The sequence below is a fragment of the Macrosteles quadrilineatus genome, unplaced genomic scaffold (genome assembly GCF_028750875.1).
Source record: "Macrosteles quadrilineatus isolate MER2022 unplaced genomic scaffold, UCM_ALF_1.0 Scaffold_7__1_contigs__length_78375512, whole genome shotgun sequence".
In the NCBI taxonomy this organism is placed as follows: Eukaryota; Metazoa; Arthropoda; class Insecta; order Hemiptera; family Cicadellidae; genus Macrosteles; species Macrosteles quadrilineatus.
This window is the reverse complement of record NW_026542600.1, coordinates 69,215,177-69,242,038: the sequence shown is the minus strand read 5'-3', so window position 1 is coordinate 69,242,038 and position 26,862 is coordinate 69,215,177. Positions and strand designations below refer to the sequence as shown.

General features: G+C 33.7%; 1 protein-coding gene across 2 annotated transcripts; it reads left to right on the top strand.

The window, feature by feature from the left end:
• The first annotated feature begins 1,225 nt into the window (after window positions 1-1,225).
• LOC128998621 (interferon-induced, double-stranded RNA-activated protein kinase-like) lies at window positions 1,226-22,733 on the top strand. Of its 2 annotated transcripts, none has more exons than XM_054424835.1 (3): window positions 1,226-1,308; window positions 14,080-14,661; window positions 18,304-22,733. In XM_054424835.1, the coding sequence occupies exons 2-3, from the start codon at window positions 14,090-14,092 to the stop codon at window positions 18,509-18,511; spliced, it is 780 nt and encodes a 259-aa protein (XP_054280810.1). In that variant the 5' UTR covers window positions 1,226-1,308; window positions 14,080-14,089; the 3' UTR covers window positions 18,512-22,733. The 2 variants fall into 2 exon arrangements, with proteins under 2 accessions (XP_054280810.1, XP_054280811.1); XM_054424836.1 differs by lacking the exon at window positions 1,226-1,308 and adding an exon at window positions 8,349-8,433.
• Window positions 22,734-26,862: the final 4,129 nt, after the last annotated feature.

Sequence of the window (26,862 nt, the reverse complement as noted above, 5' to 3'; positions counted from 1 at the left end):
CCATTTAGAAAAATTTTGAAATCACCCCAAAATGCAGAATAAAAAATAAAGGGAAGTCCCCCATAAGAAGTTGTTTGTCAGATTTAAAATTAAAAAGTTAGATTTTGGAAAACTTTATCCTGGACACCCGGTATATACTGTATAAATATATATGTAGGTCTATATTTATATGTACGTTAGCACGATAACTCGAGCAAAAATTATCCGATTTTGATGAAATTTGGTACAAACGTGTAAACCAACATTTATTCTAACGAGTTCGCGATCCAGCATGATCACACCATGGGAACGGGGTTTTATGGGGTAAAAATATGTTTTTCCCATTTTTGACCCAAAAAACATAAAATTTAGCAATTTCTTTCCAAACCATTTTGTAGAGCTTAAAAAGACAAATAATTTAGTATATTGAAGCGTTGTTATGCGCCTAATAGTTACGGAGAAAATTCCAAAAAAACTGTAAATTTAAAATTCCCATGTTTTCTTAGGGAGAATAAATAAACTGTGTTAGTTTGCTTGTTTATAAACATATTTTGATCAAATTTGGAAAATGTTGTTATTTCTTACTAACTATTAACATTTTACAAAAAAAAAAAACAGTTTTACCCTCCCTGATGCAAACCTAAGTACTTGTTAAACTAATTCTATTTAAATAGGAAATGAATGTTATATTTTTAAGTAGACATTTCAGTGTAAATCTAATCAGTCAAATAGAAATTCACTTAGTCAGCAGTTTTGCTGTGGCGGGGGTATTAAAGATATTCTTACAGTTTGAACTTTCCTTGGTAAAATTGGTTACTCACTAATGTCCAAAAAGTGTTAAATATCAGGTATGTAGCACTTGAATCTTGATTTAATTCTTATGTACAACAAATCAACACTAATGCATTGGATAGTTTAGTCATGTTCACCTGTTAGTCAAATTACCATCCTCTAGTGATAAGGAACCCTATTGATAATATTCCATCATTTGTAGAGAAGGCTTCTTACTTGACAGATGTACCATTAGAGCTGTCTTTCAGTTGTTAAATCTACCTTATAACTTTAAATAAACTATTACTATTAGTGATATATGATATAGCCAAGATTTGGTGATTTGCATAAAACTCTTCACAGTTGATATTTGAACCTTTTAGAGCTGTATACCAGTTGCTGTCTTTAGGTTGTTAAATGTGTATAATCACAAGTAGATAGATAAGAGTTTATCTATCAATTGTATTCAAGGTTTTGGACTTTTCCCTTCCAATTCAACTTTTAGCAGTATTATGTTATCTGCACGTCTTGGAACCAGAAGGCTCTGACTTTCAGACGGTAAGTACTGAACACAGTATATCAGGTAAATGTATTGTAAGGTAAGGCCTGAGTTACAAAAACAGTTAGAGGGACTGAATTGGCCTTGAATTATGTTCTAAAGTTAATATCTATTTAAGTAAATGTAATTTGTTAAACTGTGAGGTATTCAGTTACTACTTGACAAGAAATTCTAAAATTTTGACTAAGAATGGAGTTGTTTTTTACAAATCTTAATTTAATTTCTCCTTTCACTTAATAGCTAGTATCAATTATTTAAACAATTAGTTGTATGATAGAAATGCAATACAAGTAGTAGAATAGTTTAATACAAATGTAATCTTGTATACCGTTATCTAGGAAGTGAAACAATACTATCATATATATGTTTCTAAATTGTCTGGACATATTTTCTGGAAATTGTTCCTTGGACAAAGACAAACATAAAATTCTGTGTAAGTATGGGTCCACAATGCCTAGATTTCTGTTTGTTGGCCTGTTTGTGATTTTTAAGAATTATTTTATATCTTGGGCATTTTTCGAGATAGAAATTTCAAAATTAGTATAAATGTGTATTTTAGTAGGTAAAAAGAGCATACAAAATTTCGGTCCAATATCTCAAGCCGTTTCAATACGGCTGCCATTTAAAATCTGTAATGCCAAATTTCATAAAAACCGTAAATATTCAGAAAATATTTATTCAGTTCAAAAAGATAGAGAATGTAAATCCAAATCAATGAGACCTTGATTGTTAAAATTGGATGACAAACAACCGAGTTATCAGTTCTTTTTCTACATTCGGATACACAATTTAATAGGACTTCCGTATTGTTTATTATTTGATATTTTATAGAGCCGTATGGTAATCCTATTAGTTGCTTAACCGAATCCGAATGTAGAAAAAAAACTAATAACTCAGTTGTTTGTCATTCAGTTTTAACAAACAAGTTCTCATTTGATTTGGATTCAAATTCTCTATCTTTTTGATCTGAAAAACAACTTTTTTAATATTTACAGTTTTCATGAAAATTAGCATTAAAGATTTTAAATGGCCGCCATATTGAAACGGTTTGAGGTATTGGAATGAAACTTTGTAAGCTCTTTTTACCTACTAAAATACACATTTACACCAATTTTGAAATTTGTATCTTGAAAAATGCCTAAGATATTAAACAATTCTTGAAAACCAAAATCGGCCCACTAATAACAAAATGGCGCCCTAAAACGTTTCAAATCCAAATAACCATGAGGGTGGCTGAAAATGAACTTGCACCCCCCTTATCTTTTTAACTATTTGATATATTTGAAATCGGTTTGTGGCAACCTTTTTAGATATGAGGGGCTACAATAATGATGCTTATTTTTTACAATTTTGACCTTAGGGGTTTTAGGGGTGGGGGTGTAGCTAAAAATGTTCAAATAGGAAGTATGGTCGAGTTTGGTAACATTTTACAGGTCTTGACTTAAAACAAAATGGCAGTTCAAAATTACTTTTAATAGGCTAGCCATTGTCTTAATCATTTTTAGCTGTCATTTTGTTATTAATGGTCCGATTTCTATTTTCTTTATGTTAATTGTTTAGTTTTGTCAAGACCAAGACCTGTAAAATGATACCATACTTGACCATACAGTACTTCCAGATTGAACATTTTAAGCTACCCCCAACTCCCACTACGAAGGTCAAAATTTTTAAAACTAAGCATCATTATCGTAGCCCCTCATATCTAAACAGGTTGCCACAAACCGATTTCAAATATCTCGAATAGTTAAGAAGATAAGGGGAGTGCAAGTTAGTTTGTTATATAGTTTTAGAAATAACCGTCTTTTCCAATGTAATTATGGACTTTAAAGTATATTATTTCGGCAATTATGAAGTACGTACCTTTAATAACCTTATATTTCTTAGATGCCAATCACATACAACTGGAATGTATCAAGTACGTCTGTTAGAAACCCACATTTTACATAAATTACCAAAAATGGCAGTCAAATTGAAAGTGTTTATAAAAATCACAGTATCTATTTATACACTCTAATTTTGATAAAACAGCTGTAAATTGTGTTTTAGCGAATTTCCCATAGGGATAGGAAATAAGCTATTGCCGTAGGTCTCAGAAACGATGGGCAATAACAATTCAGAGAATTAATATTCTTTACATGCGAGTAGAGTAAAATATTTTAAATGAAATTCATGTTGAATGAGAATAATATCCGATGACATATCGTCGGTTCTCTGCGGAACTGTATCGCTTTTAACAGGTTAATTTGAAAATACAAATTTTTCAATAACTCTAATGACCTCTTTTTGTAGTTTTAAAACCTTATTTAAAATTTTTCAAATTCTTTTGTACTGTCCCACCATAAATTTAGATTCCGTATCCAAATTGACATTCTATAAACGAGTGGTATATCATTTTTAACACAGCTTTATCACAGAGATAAGCCATTGATCTCAAAACAAACAAGCCTGAATTAATTTTACCAACCAAATTGTCACTTGATTGACTGGGTTATTATTTACTGTAATCATAGGGGTTTGATCTTTTTTGATCTTATTTGTATGAAAGAAAACAAAATTTGTCTAAATAGTTGTTTGTTAAGAATTTTTCGATATTTTTGAGCTCCAATTCGGTAGAATTTTCAATATCAGTAATTGGATTACCCGAAGTTTTAAGATTGATATCATCAGCATATACGCTTAATGTACTGGTATACCTATAAATATTACCTATTACCTAAATATTACCTATAAATACATTTGGTAGGTTTTTAATGTAGCAAATAAAAATAGGTCCCAAAATAGAACCCTAGAAATAGGACCTCTAGATGCATTTGTTATAGTAAATCTGATTTTGTCTTCTGTATCCAATTGTTTTTTGATAAATAAGAGAGTTCTACAAATTGATAGCGATCCTCCAAATATGAAGTGAACCATTTATGTGCAACACCCTTAATGCCCATTATCTTAAGCTTGTTTAGCAATACCATATGATCTACATTGTCAAAGGCCTGCGACATGTCCATAAATGTTCCAGCAGTATTTAAGCCTTTATCAACAGAATCTATTATGTCTTCAATGAGACTAATTGCTGCAGTGACTGTTGATCTTCCAGCCCAGAAACCATGCTGTTCATTATCGATTTGTTCTGGTCTGCTTAAAAATTCTATCAATCTGTTGCAAACTGCTTTTTCATATACTTTAGAAATTGTGGGAAGAACTGATACTGGTCGGTAATTAGAAACGTCATTTTTTGAATTCTTTGTATGAACTGGTATGATCTTAGCAGTTTTTTATTGATTTGGAAAATAGCCTGTGATAAATGAAGAATTTATTAGATATGTCAGGTTTTTAAAAGATTTGATAATTGAAACTATTTCAGTGTCAGTAACGGGTTTTAGATAAAAATTTGAATTAAATGAAAAATTTTTATTGTTGTCATCCTGAGTAGAGAAAGATGGTTGAGTTGGTTTTGTGGTCGTCTGGGCAACAAATGTATCAAAGAAGTTGCTTACCTCTGCGGGTCTGCTTATCACCTTCTCACCATTTTTCAACACAATGCCCAGATCTTTTTTTGACTATTCTTTGTTCTTGGATTTCTTTGTTTATTATTGACCAAGCAGTTTTTGAAATGTTAAATGATTGCTTAATTTTGTTGTTGTAATACTCTTTTTTGCATTTAAGAGATCTAAGATTTAAGAGATAAATATGGAGTATTTGCATTCTGTAGGGGCCATATAAACATCCATCCAGTTTTCACTCTGTAACATAAATTTAAACATCTTTATTTTCTCTAAACTGTAATTTCCGCAAGATTTAGTTTTGACTTTTTCCTTTGTTTTAAATTTACTACCAGCAATGTCAAGCTCTAATACTTGTCCATCGTGGTCTGATAAGAATGTAATCAGACCATAAACATATAACTTATTTGTGACATTTGTTAAAAAATTATCTATTGCCGCCCAGACAGCACACTTTATCCCAGGGACATCCCATAGTAGTCCCATATGTCCTGAGAATGTCTCGGGATATGTGCGCTATCCTCAGGATATCCCGCAAAATCCCGGGACGAGTACGAAATCCACAGGATATCCTACAATATACCGTAATGTCCCGGGATTTGTAAGTTAACCTCAGGATATCCTGTAAAGTCCCGGGATATGTACGAATGCCATAGGATATCCCAGAATGTCCCATGACATCCCGGGACATGTACAAAATCCACTGGATATCCTGTAATGTCCCGTAATGTCCCGGTAACAAACTGAAGAAAAAAAATACTACCACTGATGAAATGTACATTATATCTAAATTTTAATGTTCAACAAGGCCAATATACCAATTTAATATACCAATATAATAATTTGATTTTTTCACTAGTGCTTTTTGAAACTTGGTTTCCATCTTCAGGCTGTGTTTACACTAGTACAAAAAGTAAATATTTACTTAATAAATTAATTTTAAACAAAGTTAAAACAGATGATTTAAAGGATATTGGAAAAATAAAAAATAATATTAGAAAAATTAATCTTTTGAATTTTGGATATGTTACCGTGTTGTTCTTGATGTAATTATTTTCAGTAATTCCGAATTTATAATTGGGCCGTCTTCATTATTTAACAAATAATTTTGGTCAGTTTTTTTTTCTAAAAATAAGATTCCCACGCATTAAGAAGTTGAGGTTTTATAATTTATTTTAAAAGTTTAAGGTTTCCCAGATTGAAAATATATCTTGTTAATACTATGGCTAGCAAGGGTTGACTTTACTTTACTGACATATTACCACTGAGTTAAGGAAAACTAGAGTTCTATCATAGTTGTGTGAAATGTGAATTTAATTCTAACTTTAAATTAATAAAACAACAAAAAACTAATTTTAATCATATAACAATCAATTATTACAGTGCTAATCTAATGGTGATTAAATAATCTATATTCAAATACTTCAAATATCCTCTCCAACTACCAGAAAAACAATTCAACTACTTGGGGCCTAAATAGATTAACAGAATCATATATAGCCTATATTGTAGTATCAAAAATATTTTAAGTATTGCGACCATTGCAACTGTCGGCTACTCTTTAACCACTTGAAAACACCCATAATCAACAAGCGCAGATAGCTCAGGAGGTAAGATAAGAGGCTCACAAGGCGAAGGTACCAGGTTCAAAACCCGTCTGGGCCAAAAACTTTTTTCTCGTTTTTTTCTTCAAAATTTGTGTTTATTAACTATTTAATCAATTTACTAAACTCATAATTAAGCTTTTCATACTAAATCTATATTATTTTGTGTTTTTTATGTTCAGGCCCAGACCACACTTTATCCCAGGGACATCCCATAGTAGTCCCATATGTCCTGAGAATGTCCTGAGGACTACCCTGGGATGACCTCGGATGTCCCACGGATATGCGTGTGAGCTTATCCGTAGGACATCCCCGGGCGGGGACATTAGGCATTCCTGTGGATATCCTGTGATATCCCAAGTTGACCATAGGACCACTATGGGATATCTTGCATATCCTGTCGCAATATCCGTGGGATGTCCTGAGGAGAAAGTGTGCTGTCTGGGCGATTGGCAGTTTTTTGCTACCCTTGTGGGAAAGTTGATTAAATACCGGTATCTCATATTGTGACTTTTTAACATGCTCTGTAGTTCTTTAAATTGTTATCTTTTGCGATTACAATATTTATGTCTCCTGCTACTATAATATTTTTACTAAAATTTGAAACGCTATCAACTACAAAACTAAGATTATCCAGGAATAAATTAACATCGGCACTTGGAGATCGATACACACCTACAAACTCATACCCATTATAGCACTTCACAGCACAGCATTCAAAAACCTTCTCCTGACAATGTGTGTCTATTATTTTAGGTGATATTTTCTTAACTGCTACATTATTTTTAGCTAATATTGCCACACCTCCTTTAGAAAACTCGGTGCATCCCGTCTCCCGCACTAGAGGCGTGTTGAGCTCGGTGCATCCCGTTCCCCCGCACTAGAGGCGTGTTGAGCTCGGTGCATCCCGTTCCCCCGCACTAGAGGCGTGTTGAGCTCGGTGCATCCCGTTCCCCAGCACTAGAGGCGTGTTGAGCTCAGTGCATCCAGTCCCCCGCACTAGAGGCGTGTTGAGCTCGGTGCTTCCCGTTCCCCAGCACTAGAGGCGTGTTGAGTAAAATGTAGTAAAAACTTTCCATGGACCTGTGATATATTAGAAGGCTCCAATGAGAGCCACTTCCATTCTCGAAGTCAGTTGAGTCATTGACGGGTATGGGGTATAATTATATTTTTCTCTGTCAATGTTAAGGGATCGAATAGATGATCTGTGTTAATTAGGGACTTGAGGGCATGGCTGATTAACGGATTCATTATACATACACTTGCACTGGATCTAAGAATGTAACTATTTAACTTTTCAAAGTACTTACTTAATCGGATGATCAGTAAGCCAAACAGGCTGGACTACGTTGTTTTGGAGTTTAACATTCATCGTTTGCACAGAATTGTTAAGTTGTTTAATTTGGTCATTAGCTTCCTGTGATTTGATTTTCAATTCAGTGTAATTTTTCTCGAGTTCATTTAGATCTTCCTTACTTTTTGAATGGATTTCATTAAAAGTATTTACATCTTCTGTGCTTAAAAGGTTTTAGGACTTTCTTAGGTGTATTCTTGTTTAAAATAGCACTTGGGTGCTCAGATTTTTTCCGAGAATAAGATCTAGTTTTAATAGCAGGGCTTTTTCTAGCTTTATTTAAATTTAAAGTTAAATTGTTTTTATTTTGCATAACCATTTTTATTTTAACCAAGCACAGACGGGATTTTTCAGATTTAAAAAACTGAGAACTTGTTTATTTGCTACTCAATTCACCCAGGAACAGTACAGGTGTAATCAATTTTACTATTTAATTTTCTAGTAAATATGAGTTAGTCTTCCAACAGGGATGTTAAAGCTTCATAGAAACTAAAGTTGCTGAGCATCGTCTGCAAGTGCATACAATTCAAACTTCTTCTTGCCGCCAAATTATAGCTCAAGAGCATAACCAACTCGAAATTTTGTTTACTTATTACTTTAACTTTATAGTTATAGTTTGGGATATCGTGCATCTGTATCGTAATAAGTGGTTGCTTCCTTCTAATAGTGGTAAACTGTAGTTTATTACTATGTAGGCCCTAAGTTAGATATAACTTTGCATGCTCTATCTATACACTAGCTAGAGACTAAGTATTCACTTAGAATTAGGCTAAACATAAATAACCTAAAAGAATTTCATACAAATTACCCCTCGGCTAGGCCTGTGAACAGGTCTAGCCACCATGCACACCGATACTGATTTGGAAAAAATACAGACAGTTAATTCCATTTTGATTGACAATAATTCTTTTATCAACAATAGCCGGGTACAGTTTCTTAACTGGGCTATATGCTAATATCGATTGAAACTATCGAATTGAAAATATTGTATAGTAATCGATATTTTTGAATATATGTACTATAAAATTAAACTATCATAACCTAACCTAACCAACCAAACTTGCTGATGGTGAAAAAATCGCATGAAAGTTTATAAATCGAATCAATAGTATCAATCGATATTAGCATAGCCCAGTTAAGAAACTGTACCCCAATAGCCAAGACAAACACAGAATTGATACAGAAAATGAACAATTTAGGCCTAACCTAGAAATGGAAAAACGTGACCACAAAAGAACTTTATCCTAGTCTTCTGGTAACAGTAATGACAAACAGATATCTCATGATAAGAAAAAACAATTTCTTAACTTTCTCAGTCATGAGGACACCCACAAAGGGCCGTATGAAGTAATCATAGAGGACAAAAGTAAAGAAAGACTTAGTCCCTTTAAAATCGGTAAAATACTAAAAAGGAACGATACTATTGAGGTAATTAAAAGAACTGGCAAAAACATAACTGTCTAAACTTACTGCAAAAGCTCAAGGCAGCTAACGATTTAATATTAAATCAGGACTTGGCCAATTTCTCTGTATTCATTCCCTCCAGGCAGCGGCGGAGCCAGGATTCGGCTTTGGTGGGGGGGGGGGCAATCCGGGGGGTCTGGGGGTATGGAATACCCCCAGGGGGAAGGGGGGTCCGGGAATACTATTTGTAATACAAATACTTAGTAATACAACAATTTTTGTATTTTATGGTGCAAAATTGCAGTTTCTAACACCTCTGGAGGCTCTAGGTAAAGAATAATCTAGGTGTATTGCCACTAAAAATTAGCTTTTACTGCTCTGAAATAAAAAAAAATTCCCAAACTACTATTTATCTGCGTGATGTAATTTTAGTAAAATAAATCAAGCTAATAAAACTACACTCAGCTTATAGAATAAAGAATATGGCACTTATAAGCCAATACTATATTGCACCATTGTGGAGTATTTTCCTTCCACCATGATATTGCACGTTAGTTATGTAACTTAGTATACTTGTACATACATAGTAGGATAAAAACTTTTTGTTTTATGATACTTGTAGAATACAAAAAAGGCAGAGTAAAAAAATAATAAACTTTAAGATGAGTTAGCTAGTACAGCACTTTATAGTAGGCCTACATTATATAATTTTCACTTGAGATTTGCACTAACTGGCAACACAGGGCTTGCTTATCTCGCTCCCCCCCTCTCTCGTATGTCTGGTTGGACGATGATTCACAACTAGGCTTCTGATAAAAACAATAACTTTTTCCAGATATAAATAAAATTGTAATTTAAAATAGGCATAAATAAGCATTTTTCTCTGATCATTAATATCAACAAATACTTTTGATCGGACAGTTAATAGTCTAGAAAAACTAAGATTAATTAAGGAGCATGTTATTTAAGTTAAATAAGTAAACTATTTATCATTAAAACGACTTCAAACTGCCCAATTTGAGTGATTTTTACACATTTATTACCACCATAGCATATGGTAACAAATCGTATACTGTAGGTCATCAAATTAAAAAAATGTAATATTAGAAAGATATTAATTATTACTTAGGAAAGAGGTTATCCAGGAAGTGGACGTCACTGATATAGATTTTAATCTTAACACTAGATGTCCAAAGTAAAATGATAAGTTAGACCATAGATAAAAAAAACACTTAGATTATTAGTCAATACTGTGGTGTCAGATTGATGCTCCGATGGGCAAGTCTATTTTTATCACCGCGTAGGTAAGGACGGCTCGGGGAGGGGCGTCGCTCAACGTGCGGTGGCCGAAGCACTGGCACTGCATGTGTATTGTATAGTGTGTACGCACTCATTTGACTGTGTTTCTAGGACGCACGTGGCAACGCTCCCGTGTGTCTTCGTGTGTACAGTACAGGGTGTATGGGTGTATACAGCTATGATTTTAAACAGCATTCAGCATTCTACATCGTGGCTCGTGAGCAACTAAAAAAAATAAAAAATTCGGGGGGGGCCCCGGCCCCCTCCTTGGATACGCCACTGCCTCCAGGAGACTCTTCTCTACGGGAGTTGTGTACGCTCCACTTGATGTAGATGAGGAAGAGTTTTTATGTGAGGCTGAAAGTGAGCATAAAATCACCAAGGTTGAAAGAATTAAAAAATGATAAACAAAGAACTAACAAACACTAATTTTTTGAAAATAACCTTTCTGTCTGAAAAACTCCCAGATGTTAGATTTTACCACATTTTGATGAAGGTTCAACATTATATGATCCCAGTAAGGCAATTATAGATGCTTCTCCTATAGCCATGTTGCAAATTCCCCTTGCAAGAAACAACGTTTATGCAGGGACTGTGGGGATCCATTCCATGAAGGACCTTGCATAACTGCTGTAAAATGTGTCAATTGTGAAGGAGAACACTCGAGTAAATCCCGAGACTGTCCAGAATATAAAAGACAGGTACAGATCAAATCCCGGATGAGCCTGAATAAAAAAGATTACTTTACTGCAAGTAAGCACTACCCTATAGGCCTAATGTACAAAAAAATCATACACATCAAAACACTTTGTAGTCCCAATAAAGACATAAGCCTACTCTGAGGCCGCATGGGTCATCTGCGACCCTTCCCTAGCCTAGCACCACCTCGTGTAATGAATTTCGATAGTGGAAACAAATTTAATTTTCTTCCTAAGATTGTGACATATAAAACGACAACCAAGATCAATCCAGGCCTTATAGAAATAGGCCTTATGGAAAATCCGCAAAAACTATTCATAAAACTCTTCTACCTTTAAAAGAAATTTTTGTTTAGTGACTAATTCGTTGAATCTGGTTTTGCTATCATTTAAGTTTGGCATACAATTTATAGTCTCTAGCATACAAAATGGTTCATTTAGTTCGTAGTAGCTTTTGTGTCTATGTGCATCTTCTAGAGAAGGGTTTACCTTACAGATAGTGTCAAATGATTGCAAGTATAGAGGTTTTGGTTTCTTTTGCTAAAAAGGCATTTCTCTACATATAATTTCTAGCCTCATTAAATCTTGATAGGCTGCATGGTTTTTAGAGGTAATAATCTTGTATGTTAACCTATCCGTAAGAATCTTTCTTCTAATGTTTAGTGGTTTTATAGCTGTCTCTGTCAGTAAGGTGTTTATTGATGTAGTTTTAAAAGCACCAATAGCTATTCTTATAGCCTGATTTTGTATAACTTCCAATACATTGATTAACTTGGATACAGAGCCAAATAAAAAGCAGCCGTAGTCTAGTTTAGGTCTGATGAGTCCCTTGTAAATATCAGGAGCAAAGTCTGGGTGAGTGCCTTTACAACCACATGCTATAGCTTTAATTACATTTAGGTCAGTTTGACATGGTTTTTGTACATTCTTGATGTGAGTATTAAACTTCAGTTTGTATATGAAATGAATATTTGATATTGATGACCATTTCACTGGCATTTACCGGAGCAAAAATGCCGTGTCCGGGCCCTGGCAGTCACTGTCTCAGGTCCTGTACTGATAGGTACAAAGTATAACTAGTCAATGTACCTAGGTACTCTCATGGACCTGGACCGACTGGAACTAGTTTGTCAAAGTACAGACCTATGAAACCCATCCCTACTGGAAAAGCCATGATCAAGTTTGATCAAACTAGCCATGCCATTATTTATACAAATTTAAATAAAGTTTAAATTTTTTCAGCTAAAATGGTCAACATTTTATGGGTTATATGATTAACGCAAATAATTGATTAATTGGAGGTTCTAAATAGTGCAAAATAGGTACTAAAAGGTGCCAGTTAGTGTTAGATAACTTAATGTGTGACGTCGAATAAAATAAAAATAAAAAAATCTTGAAAAATAAGAAAGAGCTTTTTAATAGACTGTAAATAATAACAACAAAGAAAAAAATGAGTAGAAAAGATTTTCATTAAAATAATTACAAATGCAAATGTCAACATAGAGAAAACAAGTAATAATTGCAAAGAAATGGTTTAATTTAATTAGATCATGGCCAGGCTAGTGACACACTAAGTTTTGATGCGTTTAGACATAGCTAATCACAATATTAAGGTTTTTTTATTTTTTAGCGAATTTCCCATATAGGGAATAAGCTATTACCGTAGTACTCATGGTAAGACCTGGACCCGGGACCGATTTTTTTTCGTTTTGAGGTCCCTAGAGGCCAAAAACACCATCCGTTCAAATTCATATATATATATATATATATATATGTACATATATTTATACAGTATATATATGTGTCCGTTAGCGCGATAACTCGAGCAAAAATGATCCGATTTTGATGAAATTTGGTACAAACGTGTAAACCTACGTTTATTCAAAGGAGTTCGCAAACCAGCATGATCGGACCATGGGAATGGGGGTTTATGGGGGGTTTTATGGGGTAAAAATGGGTTTTTCCCATTTTTGACCCAAAAAACATCAAATTTTGCAATTTCTTTCTAAACTATTTTGTAGAGCTTAAAAAAACAAATAATTTAGTATATTGAAGCGTTATAATGCGCCTAATGGTTACGGAGAAAATTCCAAAAAATGGTAAATTTAAAATTCCCATGTTTTTCTTAAGGAGAATAAGTAAACTGTTGTAGTTTGCTTGTTTATTAATATATTTTGCCCAAATTTGGAAATAGTATGTTACGTTACTAGTCCTGAAAATAAGTGTTTACCGGACGAGTGTGGTCGTTCCCGTGCGAGACAAAGTCAAGTACGGGAATACCATACGAGTCCGGTACACACATTTTGGACGAGTTACGTACGATAGTTTACGCCATACTACTTAATTCGTACGAATCCTTATATTTTTCAACCAACTAAAGGACTAAACATCACCAGTCATAACCTCTAAGAGAGGTTATGTTTTTGTTTATAACCAATCATTGCCACGCAAATACAGTATAATCAGCTGATTGGTGTCCGGCAAAACTCATTGCAGAACAGTATTGAATAAGCTGACGGCAAACAGCCGTTTTCTTGACTAAATCCTTGCGTGGGAAGTTCGTCAAAATAATGTAGTGTGGCGTAAATGTTTTTATTTCTTACTAACAATTAACAATTTACATAAAAAAACACTTTTACCCTCCCTGTTGCAGCAAACCTAAGTATGTGTTAAACTGATTCTATTTAAATAGGGATAAATGTGATATTTTTAAGTAGACATTTCAGTGTAAATCCAATCAGTCAAATGGAAATTTGCTTAGTCTGCAGGTTTGCTGCGGCGGGGTTATTTCATAATTGCAGTTTCTTTAGTCAAATTCCATAACTTTCAAATCTAGTGATGTAGATAAGGCAGCTTAAGCAATTAAAATTCATTAAAAATTACTATTTTTACGCCTTCTATTACATTGTTTCAGGACAAGAGCTATGGCGACTAAGGACAATCCAGTCGGATTTTTGCAAGAGTTATGCCAAAAGCATGGATATGCATTCCCTCTATACAAAGAGGTAGATGTTACTGGGCCGGACCATGAAAGGTCTTTTACAGTCAAATGTACATTTCAAAAGTTTGAGGCAATCGGAAAGGCCCGAACTAAGAAAGAAGCAAAGTCCAATGCAGCGAAAAACATGATCTTAGTTTCTGAACAATTTTTAGCTGAGACTGTAACTAGAAAGGAGAACAAAAAGCTACATTCGCCAGAAAATACATCATATGTTGGAACTAAAAACGCAGTTTCTGTTCTAAATGAGTTCAGCCAAAAACTTTGTCTGCAGCCACCTAAATTTGAAGTAGTGTCGGGTGTGCATGGATTTGATTGTTCTTGTACATTTCAAGAAAAAACAACATATGGCCATGGTTATAATAAGAAGTCTGCAAAAACTGAATCTGCAAATAAAATGTGCATAGTCCTAAAGTTAAAACATGAAATAGATAACAGTACTGAAGATGAACAAGAAGAAAATAAATCAAAATTGCCTGAATTTGTAGAATTGCAGAGGTATGTAATAATTAATCTTTCCTTCTAAAGCTTGTATAGTCAACTATAGCTGCTACACCTGTACTTCGTAACAGGAAGAGGACACGTTCTCATGGGCGTCCATCTGACTTATCTATAGGGGTGTTTTTTCTGGGTGTTGGGATACGGAATAAACCCCTGTAAAAAGAGTGATCTAGGAGCACTTTTGAAAAATTATGATATTTAGATCTAAAATATTTGCTTTTACACTTTTTAAATAAAAATTTGCTTTGTCAATTTATATGTTATTGCTTTGTTTTTAAAATTTGAATACTGTACTTACTACTGTGGCCACTGGCATAATTTGAATTGTTTAACTGTTATGTTTAGCTTCACAATCTGTAAACCATGGGTTGTTTTGGGCAGAACTCCTAGACAAATTCACAAATGTTTCCAGATTTCCTGACAGAAAAAGAAAAACGATTCTTAGTCCCCAAGAGTACATTATACTAGGAGTCTATGGGTCTGGATAGACTCAAACTCTACTATATTTTTGAGTCTGGTCGGACCAAGCTTTGATCGAGTCGAGCCTAACTGAGCGCAAATTTCCACGACCTCAAAGCGTTTACAAAGATGGACGATCCACATGAAAGATGGACGTGACCACAGAAGTAGTTGTTGATTTTACTGTGACCAGGGATGATGTTTACGGTTTTGCTGAGATCTTGGATTATGTTCTTGATTTTGCCATGACTGTGTGCAGTGAGTGTGTTCATGATTTTACCGTGACTACTGAAGATGTTATCTATCTTTCCGTGGTGGCAGAAGATGTTCTCGATCTTGCCGTGACCACGGATGACGATCGTAATTCTACTGTGACCGCAGACAAAAACAGGGTTTCCCAGTCTGAGTTCAAAGTTCTAGTATGGTTCCTGATTCAATTAATTTACGCAAACTTCCCTGAATTCTCAGTCTGTATCGTCATCCTGGTAGGGTCTTAAAGGGGGGGGGAGGCTCGAGCCCCCTCTTACCCATATGGATGGATGCCCATGAGTCCATACATATGCTTTCCACTACATACTATATACTTTCAGACTTCCAGAGTCCATCATCAGTTGTGACAAAAACATCAAGTCATCTATGTAGCAGTGGGATGATGGTGGAGTAATGGTGTTTCTGTATATATATATGGAATAGATGTGGTATGGTGTATGTGGGAATTAGAATCAGAATCAAAAAAGCTTTACAATATATATACATGAAATATATAGAATGATGTCAATAGTAGTTTACGTAAACTAGGAGCCAAACAATCGCATGAAGATAGTGTTGTTGACACAAGTAGAAAATTTAAGATACGTGCCTTAAATTTTCTATTTACGCAAATTGCGTACACTTCTTTATCTATGACAGTTTTTAATTACTAACATAGACATACTTTATTTGCACAAAACATTCCATACATATCATAACATTTAGATTCAGAATAGGTGCATTGTCAAAATTAAATCCATACAAAAAAAGTGGGCCCAATACAGAGCCTTGGGGAACACCTGTGGATATATAATTTCCCATGGTGAATAATGTTTGTTGTTATCTTCTAGAATTAAAGTTCTTTGTTTTGTTTCGGAAAGGTAAGATATTGTATTAAAGAAAAGCAACTTCCTCCAATCCCATAATCGTTAAGTTTCAGCAACAGCAGTGAGTGATCCACACAGTCAAAAGCCTTAAAAGACAGGAAACGTCTGATGTGGTCTGAGACCTGTCCAAGGCCTCCGCAATCTCATTAACAAACTGCGTGAGAGCAGAAACTGTGCTTAGGTTTTTTTCTAAAACCAAACAACAATCACTACTCATAACTTCTAAGAGAGCTTTTGTTTTAGTTTTAGTTTATAACCTCATTGTAACTCATAGTGATGCAATGAATCATTGTACCAAACACTAATGCACTACTCATTAACAATTAAATGGGTCTAAACAGCTGATAAGTTGACAGTTCGAAGCATTACAATTTGACTTTTTCTCTCTCAAATCCTTGACTCTCATTGGTCCATTACTCGTGTTGTTACGTAAAACTAAAACAATGGGGTAAAAATAGGTTTTTCCCATTTTCGGCTCTAAAATCATACAATTTTACAATTTCTTTTCAGACCAATTTGTAGAGCTTAAAAAAAGAAATAATTAGGTATATTGAAGCGTTGTTGTGTATATGCCTAACAGTTACGGAGGTAATAAAAAAACTTTAAATTTAAAATGCCCCATGTTATTCTTATGGAGAATTAATAAACTGTTGTAGTTTGCTTGTTTATAGACATATTTGAATCAAATTTGGCAATTTTGTTTATTTCATACTAAGCTATCAACATTTCAATCAAAAACACACCTCAATACCTTCCCTGTAGCAACAAACCTACTCATTAAAATTAATGTTATTTAAATAGAAAATAAATCTGACAATTTTCAGCGAATTTTTAGTAGAAATCCAGCCAGGTAAATGGAAATTCGCTTAGTCTGCAGGTTTGCTGCGGACTATCAAATATTTTACATAAACTTAATACCTACAGCTGTTGGCTTCCTGTTATAAAACTTAAGTTTGTGTTGCGTTACGGATGGATAATTTTTATGCCTAGTATTATATGATTATCACCCAACAGTGGCACCTTGTCTTCAGAAGCCCTCACATACATAATAGTGTGCAATATATATATGAATTGTAAACAGGTAGAATGTTTAATTCAGGAAAAAAGTTTTTGACCGATTTTCCATAATACATATTAACATGATTCTTACTGCCCTTTTTGAAGGATTAGAATACTTTGTAAATTTTGATTACTTTTACCTCCGTATAACTCAATACCAAATGTAATATGAGCATGGTAAAGGTGCTGAGACTAGCTATTCGGCTTCTTTAATGTTGGATCAGAGCCTGGAAATCGTACCCTAGTCTGTCTGAGCCCTAACCTACAGTTTGCTGCTACCAAAATTGACTGTGTTAATCTAATTCAAAACCTTGCTGGAGACCAGAGGACGTAGATCTTTTAATGAGACCTGAAAGCAAGCTAAGCCAGCTTTGATTACACTTTAATTAACTGCTAATATTGAAACCTTCCAAAGTAATTTTTCCTTACATTTTAATTGAAAAATGACCATAACTCAAGTTACAACCCATTGAGCTGTCGATAAAGGCAAAAACTTATCACAGCTCAGGGGCTAAATAATGGATTTTAATGACAGAGCTTAGGTTGATACAGCAACGGTTACAATCCACGTGTATATCTTAGAAATAATTTCCACAATCTTAGAAAAAATTAACCTACCAATTTGTTGACCTCTGTGTCTAGTTGTGAAATAAAATGTATTTGGCAGTTTGTTCTGCTTGTTTCATTGAGATCTCAAAGCAATTGTAAACATTGTGAGATTTGATTGCTGCCTTGCCTCACCTCAGAACTTTAAAAGCCAATGGGACAGAGTCCCTACTCCCCAGTTAACAGGTATAGTCCTAAATTGTAAATCAGTATGGTATTTTTTAACTTATTTTGTACAATCTAAGCCCAGTTGGTTCTGTAGAATTTACGTGATTGAGTAAACACAAGCAGACAGACATACACCATCAGATTTTTATTTAATAGTATAGATTTTTGCGCAGGTCTTTAAAATAATTTTAATCGATTTTTAAATTTTTAGTCCAGACTCAAGAAGACCAGCTCTATCTGGAACTTCAGTTCCTAATGGTGTTAAGTATGTCAACCAAACATTGAGCGCAGCTCCTATTCAAGAGTTTTTACAAGTATATGAAGAAGAGGGAAAGGATGAGGGATCTGTGTCAAATGACCAGCAGCTTGTTGAGACTCAAAGAAAACTCAAAGAACTAAATCTGGAAAGAGAAAACTAAACTTAAAATAAAATTAAGGTAAAATTTCTGAGTATTTTAGTTTGTTTATGCATTAAGGACTGGTTTATGAGATTACAGAGAGGAGTTTTTATTTCATCTATTACATGCTTAAGTAAGAACAATTGAATCTGATCCCAACCGACAGATCTTGTGTTATAAAATACAATTTTCCTTACTTCTGATTCGGTAATTAGTTTGAATTTAAATGTATTTGTGTAGTACTTTGAATCTATACAATTCAGAGCCTCTTTGGCTTTAGGACTACACCCTACTGATGTATGTGCAGATAGAAAATGGTTGTTGAAATTATTAGCCAAATGTGTAAGTTTCAAGGAATTGTTTTGAACATGATAAGGTAATTCAGATTTTTCCTTTTGTTGTCCAAGTTCACTCTTAACAATCTCCCATGTTGCTGTGGTCTTATTAAGAGAATTTTTAATAGAATGATCATTGTATTTCTTTTTAGAGAGTTCAATTGTTTTTTTGAATATTTGCCTGTATGTTTTTACATAATCTGATGTAGATAAAATATTTTTAGAAAAGTTTGAAATGTTATTAGACAAAATTGCATTGGAAGCAATGTCAAAAAATGTTTTTATAATGGCAGATACAAATATATAGACTTATTAACTGATAAAGTAAGTACTGATAATTTACTGGAAATTTGTGATTGTTTTGGATTTAAACCTAATGTTTTTGTACCAACTAGGGTAAACAGTATCTCAAGTACGTGTATTGACAATATTATTTCTAACTTACAGACAAAAAATACAAGCAGTTTAGTCATAGACATTGGTGCATCAGACCACAAAGTTTTACTTTTGTCATTTGAGAAAATGTCCTCTCTAAGACTTGAGGGCATAAATCAAAAATTTATTCGGAAGTTTACAGAGACAAATTTTCAAACCTTTGGTGATGGTCAGGATCTTGTGGTTCTTGAAGAGTGGCTTGCAGTGTTCTTGGTAATTTTTCCGGAATATTGTTTTAATGACTTTCTTCTGGATCACGAGTAGTTGGTCTAATTTGTTCTGTGCTGAAGATCCCCAAGCCACAATGCCGTATCTAATGTGACTGGCAAACAGTGCATGATATGCCATAAGGGCTGTTTCTTCATCCGTTATGCTTCTTATTCTTCTTATTGCAAACAATGACTTCGAGAGCTTCTTGCAGAGGTGGTCTATGTGTTGATGCCAGCTGAGGTGTTGGTCAACTATGATGCCAAGGAATTTAGTTGAGTCTGCTTCTATGAGTTTTGAGTTGTTGGTTTTAGGATGTTTTGTGCATGTGGGGGTGAAGTTGATATGCAAAGTTTTTTTGTTATTTATTGGTAGTTGTAGGGTTACAGATGGTTGTTACTTGATCTATTGTTGAGTTTATGATGCGTTTTCTATCTCCATTTCTCACAGTTGGGGTTATTATTGTAGTGTCTTCTGCAAAGAGCACACATTTTTAGGTGCTGTCTAGTTTGTCTGGGAAGTCGTTTATGTATATGAGGAATAGTTAAGGTCCCAGTATTGAGCCCTGTGGTACACCTCTTGTCACTTGTTTGTTTGATGATTTTACTACTTTGATTGATTTGGGGCTGTAATGATTTATTTCTGTATATTGAGTTCTGTCTGTAAGATAGCTTTTGATCCATTTTAAGGCTTGATTTTGTATTTTGTATTTTTCTAATTTTGGTATAAGTATTTTCCAGTCTAAGGAGTCAAATGCTTTCTGCAGATCGATGAATATGCCAGTGGTCGTTTGTTTTTCTTCCCAGATTTCTACAATTTTGTTACAAAGGTCTGCTATGGCTGTTGTGGTACTAAGTTTTTTCCTGAATCCATGTTGGCATGACGTGATTATGTTATTTCTTTCCAGGTGTGCAATAATTTGATTGTGATTGTGTAATTTGATTTCCAGTGCTTTTGAGAGAGTGGGTAAGTTTGCTATGGGCCTCTAGTTACCTGGGTTCATTTTGTCACCTGCTTTAAATTTAGGAATGATCTTGGCTACTTTGAGTTTGGATGGGACTTCTGCTTGCAGGATTGATGTGTTTATTAAGTGTAAGAGTGGTTCTTTTATTTCGTCAGTACAATATTTTACTATTTTTCCCGTTATATCGTCAAAGCCTGCAGAGTTTGTTGAGTTGAGCTTGGAAAGAATTTTTTCGAGTTCAGGGGTTGTAATTGTATTGAAACTGTCCAGAGGAGTGATGTCAAGATCTGTTTGGTCTTCAGCTGTGTGATTTAGACTTTGTTGTGATGTCGTAGGTCCTAGAAACGTGTTGTTAAAGATGTTGCTTATGTGATACGGATCAGTGACTATTTTATTGTTATGTAGTAGTTTGTAGTTCTCTTATGGTGTATCTTGTATTTTATTTCTCTCTTCATTTATTGTGTTCCATACCATTTTTACTTTGTTGTCGGCTTCTTGTATTCTTTGTAGTTTCTTTTTATTCCTCACATCCGTGTCGTATTCTTTCTTTAGTTTTGAGAAGTTTTCTTTATCCTCAGGAAGTCCAGTGTCCATATATTTGTGTTGGACCTTAAGTATGGTTTCTTTTAGTGCTAGTGTTTTTTCATCCCTGAATTTTCTTTTTCTATGGCCCGTTGTTTTTCTTTGTATCTTTGACATTACTTCATCTATTTTGTAGGTTATGGTTTTTAAGAGTGAATTGTATTTTTTATCAATTTGTTGGGCTTCATAGATTGAAGTCCAGTCTGTGTGGCTCAGCTGCTCTTTTAGCTGCTCAAGGTTTGTCTTTGTGTAGCTTCTAGTGGTTTTGTAGACTGAGGTTTCATATTTCATGTTAAAATTTATTTCACAGAATAATGAGTGGTGGTCAGAAAGTGAGCTTGGGTGTACTGTGGTATTTACCTTGCGTGGTTCTATATTAAGGTAGCATCCATCTATACTTGTGATTGATTTTTCGGTTTTTCTGGTATATGGTATATTGTACATGTAGCAATCATATTCTGCAAGTAGGTTTTCAAGGTCCAACTGTTAATATCACATTGGTTCACGGTACAGGTACATTAGGGCTTCTTATCTTGTTCTTACCATTATAGAGTAGATTCATTTGTTGTAATAAAAATATATTATTTTTGAATATGTTTTATATTTTTAAGATGATGGTTCATAAATCAAGAGGCAGAATTTATGAAACATTCATTAAATATTTGTCCACATTCTTTTTACTTACACCGTGGAATAAACCAATACCATTAGCAATACCCAAAACCAGTTATCTGGACAGATCTTGTCATACTTAAAATACAATAAACATAATAAAAACTAATATTTACATTACTGTACTAACTACGATGGCGGCCAGTTTCACACCCTAAAGTCCATGCTGTCCTCAAGATACTTCTCTATGGAGTAAAGACATTTGCTCAGTAACCAGTCCTTTATAATTTTTAAAAATAAGTTGTTAATCTCAGTCGTATATTGACTGGCACCTTGTTGAAAAGTTTCAAGTCAAGAAGTGTTTCACTGGTGTCAGTAATCCTAGTAGCATGACTAATTCATGTAGATTAAAAGATATTCCAGGCCCCAAACAGTACAATTGATATGATATCTCTTGATAAATTATGAATACATTTTTCAAATAAGTCAATAAATTCTTCTTATGCTCATTAGAAAGTTGGGTGACATGCCGTAAGCATCAGCACGGGGAGGGTTTGAAATTGTTAACTACTTTTGCAATATAATTAGGGGTGACTTTATTCCATTTCAACAAGGAACAAGGTGCAGAATTAACATTGCTACTCATGGATCAGCCAAACTATTGCACGTCTTCTTGTAAATATATATTTAAAATTTAGAACATAAATCTTAAATTGTGTATAGCCTAAAATTAGAGTGAAATATTATATTTAACATCAAGACACTCAAATGTCCCCAACACTGTGTACTCATAAACAGGCTTCCTATGTATATTCTTGTTGATAAAATATCTTTAGTTTGTATAGACAATATTCTGTTTTTATAAAGGGAAATGTATCCATATTATTATTTATTTAACTGTTGGGTTTAAGGGGGGAGTTCACGCCAAAAAATGGCCAAAATATGAATTTTTACACTTTTTTTTATTTTTATTTATTATATATTACATTCTGAACATAAAACAGTTAAAACCAACCTTATACGATTTTTTTTTCTCATAAAAAAAATACTTTGAAGTAGCACTTTGTCAATCACTAAAAGCACCGTGTTTTGGTATTCGGTCGTTGCCAAAAATGGGCCAAAATATGAATTTTTAAAATTTTTTTATTTATTTTTTTTTATTATATGTTAAATTCTGAACATAAAACAGTTAAAACCAACCTTATACGATTTTTTTTTCTCATAAAAAAATACTTAGAAGTTGCATTCCGTCAATCACTAAAAGCACCGTGTTTTGGTATTCGGTCGTTTTTCAAAAGTTTACTTTTTTCGCATGGGAACATAAATATCTCAAGTTCTATACTAGATAGAAGGATGAAATTTTTTTTATTTTGTTCAGTTTGACAATATCTACAATCTCTAGCATGGATTTGTAAAAGTAATGTCATTAAAATATTTAAAAAAATAGTTTTTACCAGTTATTTTGTAGAAAAAATTATTTCAAAATTTCAAAATTTACTGTAATTTTATTTTATATAATTTCCTTAAACCCATGCTAGAGATTGTAGGTATTACTCTCAGGAACAGATAAAAAAAACAAAACAACCCTCTATCACTTTTAAAACCTGAGAAATTTATGTTCTCACAAACCCTTGCAATACACAAACCCCCCCCCCCCCCACCATTGGGTAGCGGAAAAAAAAATTTTCCAGTTTTTTTCTGTATGTTTTATTTAACTTCACCTTAAGGTGTAGTATGAGTAAAATTGGTTTGTAAATAAAGATTTTCACTTTTTATTTGAACTCCCCCCTTAAGAAATATTTATTCTTTTTGTTAAGAAAATAAAATATCTTTATTGTATGAAAAAATATTGTTTTATTTTCTTATTCTGTGTTTACCAGTAGGCCTACAGTTGATTTTATTTTAATTATAGTTGTTTGGTTATGTTAATTAATTGTAACCAGATACGCCAGCCGCAACAGACAGTCTTCATGAACACCGTTGTATGTAGTGCTAAGGAAATCAATTGTTGTGCATTTATTGTGTAAATAAAAGCACTTTTAAACATTCATTTACTGTAATTCATTCATTCATAAAGACACTTCCAGCTGGATGAGAAGTTTACAGAGAGAGAGAGAGAGAGAGAGAGAGGTGTTTGGCCGAAGCCCAGCGGTCCCTCCACCACCCCTGGTTTGAGTCAGAGACTTATTCACCAGGCTGCTTTCCTGAAAAATGTAAAGAAAAAATATATATTTAAATAAATATTTAAATATATATTCTACTTGCAAATACTCTCAGCTAACTGGCTCTTTACAAATATTGGTTGCCCCTGGGTTGGAAGAACAAAGTGAATAAAAATATTACAACAGAGCGTTGGCAGCTTGATGTTAAATAAAAATTGAGTGGCCCCTGTGGAATAAAATTATCCCCAGAAGTCCTTATTCTGGACGTTCCTGGTACTGTTTAGTTCTTCCAAAGCTGAAAATAATCTTAAGACTACACTGACTCTACTTTGCACACTACTACACTAAATTTAGTGTTGCACCCAAGGTGTATCTTTTGTAGTGGCTTCTTATTGAATGTACTAAAGATACATTCTTATATTTAAAAATAATTTAAGTTGAGTATAACTCAATTTGAATAGCACAAGGTGATGTAGTTACTTATTACCTCAGTATACTTGTCATTAATTTTTTCTATATAAAATGTATAAAACCCCATCGGTACAAGAAGTGATTGGCTCGGTTACAATATAGCCGCGACAGTGACAGTAAGGTGTGAAATTTATTTAATGTTTGAGAAGATCCAACACTCGCAAATCCTTCTCGTTGCCAACGACTATAAAATTGAAGTTTATGTCTCGTCGTCCAATTTGTTACACAGTATAACTGTACGTAACTCGATGGTATGGTATGAAAGACTATTTATTATAAATGGCTATATAAAGAGTGTTATGGCGGATACGTCTATATTGTAACACACTCCCACTATCTACAATCGCAAGCCAGTATCGAACCTGCAGCCCACTTCAACTTCCAACTATATCAAATTTCCCAATTATTTCACCAATGGCAATTATACTCTCGTAAACTATTGATTTGAATATTACTGTTTTATAAAAACAATGTGTTTGCCATGACGATTATAATACTAATATTTTTTTCAAGTTACGTTAATTTTACCACAAACAATTGAACATTTCTTTAATTTTAGAATAATGATAATATCACTGACTATGCATTAATACCAACCAAGTAATTAGATCAAAATGGATACAAAATGTACTTATTAATATCTAAATCTGAAAACGTGTGCTCAAGAACAGGAAATGAAAAACAACATGAAATCTGACGGCTTGTACGACCCACTGAAAATTATTATACTGTAACACTAATACAATAAATAATATATAGCTACTTACAATTTGGACATCCAACACACAACACTTAGGGGATCAAGGGAAATACGGATTAGGGCGAGATTTTTCCAAAACGCGGACAAATTGAATTTTGGTTGAACGAAGAGCGGTATGTGTATGTGTCGGGAGCGGTATGTGTTAGTTGGTAAAGATAAAACATGTGAGTATTTTAATTGTTTGTAGTGAAGCGAGTTTCTAGATCATTAAAAAACAAATCAATATTCATGGATGGGCTTTGGTAAACTGGAATTATGTTGTAATGTTTGGAGTCCAAAGTGCAGTCAAATACTAATCCAGTCGCTTCAACCAGTCTTATCTGTTGCATTGTCATGCAAAATTCCGTTTTCAAGTGTAGTGAGCTGACAAATCTATCAGCTGACAGATGTTTTAAATAGTTTTATTGAATTTTGGTTGCTAAGAAAAGAAAAATAAACAAAGGGACATTCTTCTAGGCTTTTCTAACAAAAGTGGTTCATTTTTATTTTCTCTAGACAATTAATTGTTAATTAAGTATGATAAATTAAACGATAATATTTAGTGGAAACCTCAAGACTTTTATTTAAAGTATTTCTATTATTTAAATGAGGTTCTTTTCACTAAAATGTATCGTTTAATTTATCATACTTTTAAAATTAATTAACAATTAATTGTCTAGAGAAAATAAAAATGAACCACTTTTGTTAGAAAAGCCTAGAAGAATGTCCCTTTGTTTATTTTTCTTTTCTTAGCAACCAAAATTCAATAAAACTATTTAAAACATCTGTCAGCTGATAGATTTGTCAGCTCACCACACTTGAAAACGGAATTTTTGACAAATCTATCAGCTGACAGATGTTTTAAATAGTTTTATTGAATTTTGGTTGCTAAGAAGAGAAAAATAAACAAAAGGGACATTCTTCTACGAGTAACTGCTTAATCCTCTTATGTTCCGAGACTGATAATCTTCTTATTAGTTCTTTCTTCAGGCTCGTGTAAGGGTTTTCCAGATTTGGGTTTGAGAGTAAATTCTGTATTTCGGAAGCAGTCATCTCATCTAAGTGTGTCACAACGTGTGTGAAACGAAGGCTCTCATAAAAAATGTGCCATAGAGAGAAAATTGCCTCAATCTGTATGAACCAAAGTGCTGGTTTCTCACACCAAAAATAGGGAAATTTAAATTGTGGAGATTGCATTGAAGTTGTGTTGTCAGGCGGTCTTGGATTTACTGAACTGTTTTTTTTTTTTAGTTTTCTGATTCATTGGATTAACCAAAAAATCCTCTTCTGAAGCACGATTTTGTCTTGAATATTGAGAGTCAACTCCAATGACATCATTAAACTGTTTTCTGAGATCTTGATTTTGCTCTTCCATCAGTTTTAGTCTTGCCAATATTTCTTCATTGATTTCCATTATATGTGTTCTTGATGTGTTCAAATCGGGGTCACCAATTTTAGTGAAAAGAACCTCATTTAAATAATAGAAATACTTTAAATAAAAGTCTTGAGGTTTCCACTAAATATTATCGTTTAATTTATCATACTTTTAAAATTAATTAACAATTAATTGTCTAGAGAAAATAAAAATGAACCACTTTTGTTAGAAAAGCCTAGAAGAATGTCCCTTTGTTTATTTTTCTCTTCTTAGCAACCAAAATTCAATAAAACTATTTAAAACATCTGTCAGCTGATAGATTTGTCAGCTCACTACACAAGTACACAATGATGCCGTCATTTCTGATCCAGTTGTCTGTACAGTGGCGGATCCAGGCTTATCGGGGCCCTGAGAAATCGACTTTGGTGGGGCCCTACTAACCGGGGTGTCTGGGGGTCCTCTCCCAGGATTTGTTGAAAAAATTAGCCCA